This window comes from Chelonoidis abingdonii, chromosome 4, assembly GCF_003597395.2.
Source record: "Chelonoidis abingdonii isolate Lonesome George chromosome 4, CheloAbing_2.0, whole genome shotgun sequence".
NCBI lineage: Eukaryota > Metazoa > Chordata > Testudines > Testudinidae > Chelonoidis > Chelonoidis abingdonii.
The window spans coordinates 16,297,448-16,303,987 of NC_133772.1; the positions used below are offsets into that span (position 1 = coordinate 16,297,448).

At 51.1% G+C, this 6,540-nt stretch overlaps 1 protein-coding gene across 3 annotated transcripts in view; it reads left to right on the forward strand.

Moving 5' to 3' along the window:
- Positions 1-6,540, forward strand: part of PIK3C2B (phosphatidylinositol-4-phosphate 3-kinase catalytic subunit type 2 beta) — a 79,806-nt gene extending 73,266 nt beyond the window's left edge. For all 3 annotated transcript variants that reach the window (XM_032785787.2, XM_032785788.2, XM_032785789.2), the window contains 8 exons: positions 462-571; positions 832-1,033; positions 1,625-1,749; positions 2,401-2,518; positions 2,993-3,074; positions 3,457-3,563; positions 3,670-3,798; positions 4,273-6,540. In XM_032785787.2, coding sequence (XP_032641678.1) covers positions 462-571; positions 832-1,033; positions 1,625-1,749; positions 2,401-2,518; positions 2,993-3,074; positions 3,457-3,563; positions 3,670-3,798; positions 4,273-4,461 — 1,062 coding nt within the window. In that variant the 3' untranslated portion in view covers positions 4,462-6,540. The remainder of the gene's footprint in view (positions 1-461; positions 572-831; positions 1,034-1,624; positions 1,750-2,400; positions 2,519-2,992; positions 3,075-3,456; positions 3,564-3,669; positions 3,799-4,272) is intronic.

The following is a 6,540-nucleotide window of genomic DNA, read 5'->3' on the forward strand; positions in this document are numbered from 1 at the left end:
AGCTGCCTCTTGGCCTCTCTGGTTCTGCCCCCTACTCTGGGCTCTCGTGTCCCATCTGATAGCACTATGAAAGCAACGTGCTCCACCCTTGGGGGGAGGCGTGTGCTTAGTGTCACGCAAGCGCCCCTCTGGCTGTCTGAAGTGCAGCACTGACTGCCTAATCATACGGAGCTCACTGACATTCCTCGCCCACGTGGGTGACTCGGATCCAGGCAGACACACCCAGCGCTGGGCTGGGCTCACTAAATACACCTCATGGGGTGTGGATGTGTGTTATGGGGAGAGGGTCCCCGTCCCTCTCCACTGGAGAAGACTTCAGTGGGGATGCTGGACAGGCCATCTTGACCCGCACCTGGGCCATGTTTACAGTAGAGGCCCAGGACTGGCTGGTCCATCTCCCTCTCCCTGTTTCTTCCCCACCTTTGGGTTCCTGGCACTGACCTGGCTGCCCTGCTCCCCAGATGCTGTCCTGTGGTATTCCGGAGCTTTCCGACCTCGAGGACCTCAAGTATGTCTATGACGCCCTGCGGCCACAGGACTCCGAAGCCGACGCCACCACCTATTTCACCAGGTAAAAGGATGCAGCTGGTGCTGGGTGACAGATGGGGAAGGGGCACCCCTCTGTCACCAGGGAGAGATGGAAGGGCCTTCAGTGGCTGTACACCCATTCCTAGGAAAGGAGCCGGGCTCTTTGTGTCCCAGCATCCCTGATTGAGGGGCCTTGGTGCACTCAGGAGAGTTTAGGAGCCAGGGGTGCTATGAATGGCAGCTGCCTTTGGCCCAGGATGGAGTCCCCCTCTCTCACTGAGATGCTGCCCTCCCTCGTTGCAGGTTGATCGAGTCCAGCCTGGGCAGCGTGGCCACCAAGCTCAACTTCTTCATCCACAACCTGGCGCAGATGAAGTTCACAGGCTCAGACACCCGCCCCGTGCTTTCCTTCGCCCCTCGCGTGCACACGCTCAAGACATCTGGCCGGATCCGCGATGTCTTCCTTTGCCGCCATGAGAAAGTCTTCAGCCCCAGCAAAGGCTATGTGAGTGCTACAGCTCTCCTTCTGCTGGACATGTGCTGGGGGGAGATGAGAGATCTGGGAAAGGGATTCTGTGCAGAGGGATGGGTTAGGAGGAAGGCCCAGTCTACTGCCATTCAGTGGAGACCCAGGGGCAGAGACACAAACCAAGTGAAGGCTACTGCAGCATTTTCCTGATTCTGGCCTCGCTAGGAATAGTTAGTGGTTTAGAGGGGACAAACCCTGTTCTCTGGCAGAAGGGAAATGTGGGACCTATCATTGGATGGCTGCCCTCACACTGTATGATTTGATTAGAAACCAGTGCTTTCCACTTACCCGTCCATGACTCCTTCAAAGGTGACTTGAATGTTTGCCTCCCTTCAACGCATGTTCCTGAAAACTTTCCCCAGCCTTTAACTGGGTCTGAAGTGATGCCAAAAGCAACCATTTAACCTCAGTCTGATTTCCAAACTACTTGCATTTCAGTGCATGCATGGTGGGTCTGATTCTGAACTAACCTGGACATCAGGTGGGCTGCTCCCAATCTGTACTGGTGTAAGTGAGATCAGGCTCAGGCATGCAAGTGATACCAGGCTCTGCCTCCCTGTCTTGCAGACTTACATCGTGAAGGTGCAGCGGGAGAGCCCCTGCGAGGTCACCTATGTCCAGCGTACCTTTGAGGAGTTCCAGGAGCTGCACAACAAGCTACGCCTCATCTTCCCCTCCTCCCACCTGCCCAGGTAGCCCTGCTGCCCCTCCTCTCTTCCTCAGCACTGTTTTTTGTCCCATCCCTGGAGAAAAGGGGCTGACTACTCTGCAGCTGGTTTGAGGCTTGGTTCATCTCTGGGCGGGTGCATGCTGGGAGGGAGGATGCGCCTCCCTGGCTTGCTTTACCTGCCTCCAGGCATGACCCATGAGGACAAGTCTCTCCCTATTGTCCCCCCTCCCCCCCAATGCTGCTTCCTGACTTCCCCTGTCCACTGTAACTTGACTCAGCCCACTACAGCTCTCCCTGGCTCCAGACAGCACCCACCCAGACCGAGCCCTTCTCGATTCTCTTAGTGCTGAGAGATACCTGTCAGGATCCAGCTATCGTTGGCTTTAGGGCCCTCCCATCCTGCCAATGTTCCCTGCCCACCAGTGTTTGCTGGGAGCACCTGTCCAGAATGGCCTGGAAAGTCCTCTAGGTTTTTGTTACTGAGAAACAATCGAGCTAGCACCATTGTGGTATGATGTGCCTCAGACCAACACTTGCTGCCTCGGGCAAGAGCAGTTCGCTTTGGGGCACTACTGCTTCAGCAGTACATTCTGCTGCCCTGGACTGGGGACTTGCTAACTGTTCTCTCTCTCTCTCTCTCTCTCTCTCTCTCTCCACACACACAACTGGTCAGTTTCCCCAGTAGGTTTGTGATCGGCCGGTCACGTGGCGAGGCAATGGCCGACAGGAGGAAAGAGGAGCTGAATGGCTACATCTGGCATCTGATCCACTCAGCCCCAGAGGTGGCTGAGGTAAGATTCTCTTCTCAGTGCCTCTCAGTCCACCGTGGAGAAGGTTGATCTAGCATACGCGGCTTAATGGATAAGTTCTAGGAGGGAGTGTTATCTAGTGAATACAGCAAGTGACTAAGGAACAGGATTCTTGGGCCCTTTTCCAGACTGTGTTAGTGAGAAGTGGGCAAGTCGCGTCTCTCTGTGCCTCCGTTTCTCCATCTGTAAAATGGGGACAGGAACATTAGCTTTGATCCCAGGTGGGTTGTAAGTCTTAACTTTACTCCAGGTTGTAAAGTTCTTTGAAGATCAGACGTGCCATCTAAGTGGTGAGTTGTTCCTCTGACTTGGGATTCTGGAGGATGGAAGGTGCTATATTAATAACTGATGGTGGAGTTACATATCTTGCTTTGAAGTGTGCAGGACATGTTTATGGATGGAGAAAAGAGCCTGTTACCTGATACAAGCCAGATGTGTGCTATTCTTGCCTTGCAGTGTGATCTTGTGTATACGTTCTTCCACCCCCTCCCGCGGGATGAGAAGGCTGCAGGCACCAATCCAGCTCCAAAGCCTGCAGGTATCATTATTCTTTGTATATGGTCCATCTAGTCTGGTATGGAGGCTAATATCAGGCATGTCAAAGGGAAGGTGTAACACACCCACACAATGTACCTGTATTGTGTTGTGTTGTACTAAACCACAGCAGTAGATTCCTTCCTGACCTCTTGATGGAGCAGGAGAATGAGAGTTGAAGTAGTGGTTACCTAAGAGGAAAACAGCTGCTCCAGGGGATTCTATTGAAGTTCAAATATTCTTCTTCCTAAGAAGCTGGCACGTGGTTTAGAATTGCTGCTGCACAGCTGTGTCGCTGCTTGGTCTCTGGCCTACGCTGGCCTCTGTAGCTCATTCCCTGTGCTGGTAGGCACTGTGCACTATCTCTGTCCTTTACCTCTTTCCAGATGCCACGTGGTCTCGGCCCATCGGGAAGGTGGGAGGGGAGGTGAAGCTGTCCATCTCTTACAAGAACAACAAGCTCTTCATCATGGTGATGCACATCCGAGGCCTGGTAGGTGCCTTGTATCCCAGCAGCAGCTGTGGCTGCTGCGCAGGCTCCGTCTGTGTCCTGGTGCCATGGAAATGACTGAGGTTTGTTTGGTGTCTCCCTCTTGTAGCAGCCTCTCCAGGACGGGAATGATCCTGACCCTTATGTCAAGATCTATCTCTTGCCTGACCCCCAGAAAACCACCAAGAGAAAAACCAAAGTGGCTCGGAAAACCTGCAACCCCACTTACAATGAAATGGTACTGTCTGATTTCCCTTTGACACTCATATAGGGCTCATGGAAAGAGCATTCAGCTGTGATGGGGTTAGGTTAGATCTAGAGCCAGCTAAGTGAATCTTTATCATCCTTCCAGACGGGGGTGGAATCCAGTTGTCTGCCACTACTAGCTCACTGGCTGGATTGCTTGGGTCAGTAGAGATCAAAAATCGCTGCTGACCGAGGAATGTTCAGCAACTTGTCAAATGAACTGGTGTCTTGGACCAGTTTCCAGGGAAAAGGGCCCATCTCCTATCTGGTCCTCTCAGCAGAGAGGCCAAGCACTGAATGGCTCATGGAGACTGAGCTATGCTCTCCCTCCAGAGCATGATTAAGACACAGTAATGGGGCAGCAGCAATAGGGATTCCCCATTCTGTAACCAAGAACTTCCTTCTCCACGCTGCCAAGGTACTGCGTTCTGACCGGTATGGGCCTTCCCCATTCTCTGTGTTGCAGCTCGTCTACGACGGGATTCCCAAAGGAGACCTTCAGCAGCGGGAACTGCGCCTGAGCGTCCTGAGCGAGGAGAGCTTCTGGGAGAACATCCTTCTCGGGGAGGTCTGCATTAAGCTACGGGACCTGGACCTGACCCAAGAGAAGATGGGCTGGTTTGAGCTGGGCTCCAGGAGCCAAGGGACCATGTGAGGAGAGTGACCGTAGCGGCAGTGTCTTTGGAACCACGCCAGTCCTGCAGTGCTAGTGCTAGGCTGTGGGAATGGGTGCGAGTCCCAGGAGTTGTATCCTGGATCCAGATGGATTTTGTTTTCTGCAAGCGGGAGCTAGAGACGCGCTCTCTCTGCAGATGAAAGTGTTTGTTTTTGGGGTGGTTTTTTGTTCCATTTTCCCTAGAGACTGGGAATTCAACATCACAATAAGAAATCCTATTGTGACTTGAAAAGGCTGCAGTGGATTTTTTTTCTTTTTTTTTTTTTTTTAAGTTTACCTTGTGTCAAGGGAGCAACAATGAGGGAGGGGGGGATATTGGGGAAACTTTTTTTTTTTTCCTTTTTCTTTGAGATTTTTATTTTTAAAAAATAATGAAAAGTAATTTGTGTCCAGATGGGACATGAGGCTTTGATGAGAAGAGACCTGTGGGTGGGGAGGGAGGAGGGATACTTTATTAGTAAGGTTCTTATTGGACTGTCCCTAGGGAGTTTGTTTTAAAAGAATGTATATATCCATAGGAACTTCTGGGGGCAGGGGGAACGTAAAGGCTGCAAGCAGCAGATAAGCCCTCCTTGTCTCTGGATTAGGAGGTGGTGTGCTAGGATCCAAGCTGCCTCCTCTGTCCATCTCAGAGAATTTGCTTCCAAAGGAGAGCTGTATAATTTGTACACATGTAGAGCCTTCTGTTCTGGATTCCCACCAAACGGCATGCAAGTCTGTGAACCCTGCTCCTGGGGAATGACTGTCAGGGTTGATCATCAACCCTGTCCCTTGCGAAAACTCTAGCAGTATTCACTTCGATTCGCGCTGTGCTTCCCTCCCCACTCCCCAAGGCCTTTTACTCTGGCCTTGTGGCGATGCTGGGTATTCAGGAACATGACTTTTACCATACTTCACTGTCCATGTTTTTCTTCCCCTCTCCTTTCCTGCTCACTAGATTGAATTGTTCCAAGAGAGAAGCAGCAGCAGAGACTATGTGAGGGGCTGGGCTGGGCTAAGCCTTAGGCGTAGAAGCAGTCAAATCTTGGAAGTAGGAGATGATTTTTATCCCCCATTCAGGTGACTTCTGGAAATTGCTCTTTGGAGCTTAGGAGCTGGTCACTTGGAGCTCCGCCCTATTGTACCAAATGGGGTGGGGCTTGTGCAATGCCAATCTGCCCCTTTGGGAAGGGCAGGGCTTGCTGACATCAGCTAAAGAATTACGCTGGAATTGAGCACCGATGCCATTTCTATTGAGACTTCTCCACACCTGGTATATGAGGGAGAAGGAGCCACTGGTGGTCACTCAAAGAACAAAGGGGCTGTGCTCTTCCTCTCGTCAGCCTTTCAGGGGAGAGAAATGTTTGCAGAAGATATGATTTTTTTGTCTGTTTTTGTTACATTCAAATTGTGTGTGTCTGTGTAGAGGGGAAAGGAAATACCCCCTTCTTAACCTTTTCTGGTTTTGAAAGATCTGATTCCCATTTTAAAAATGATTTTAAAGGATGTCTGTTTCTACTTGGTGTCAGAGAAGGGAGAGCAGGTGAGAGGGCTCCATCCACGGGACAGGCAGGATGGTGGGGTTGCCCTAAACTGCAGAGTTCAAGAGATCAGGTGCCTTCCACCCCAAGCAGCTGTCTTCCTCCCTTGTCCCCTTTTCCCTCCCTCCCCCGTGAGGTGTCAGTGGTGCTTTGTTTACAGTGAGAATTCCGTAAACAGATTAAACGTTTCTCAGGATCGAGAATATGAACTTATCTTTATATTAAAAGTTTTAAATATTGTATCTAGTAGGTGAATGGGTTTAAATAAGCTGGGGGTGAAAGGATCCCCCGTCCATGCCATGCCATCCACTAGTTGCAGATGTGTCGGAGGGTGGCATCTCTGAACCTCCACTGGTGGGTTTGGGAGAGGTGCATTAAGGAGATGACTGAAGAACTTGGCGAAGTTCGAAGCCAACACTCTTTCCCCCACCATCTGTGTCGGGGTGTACTTCAGGCTCCTGAAGAGGCACCTTTCAGATACCTGTATCTTGCTCTGTTGTAAAATGGTGGCATTAAAATAAAAGGAAATGAAATGCAA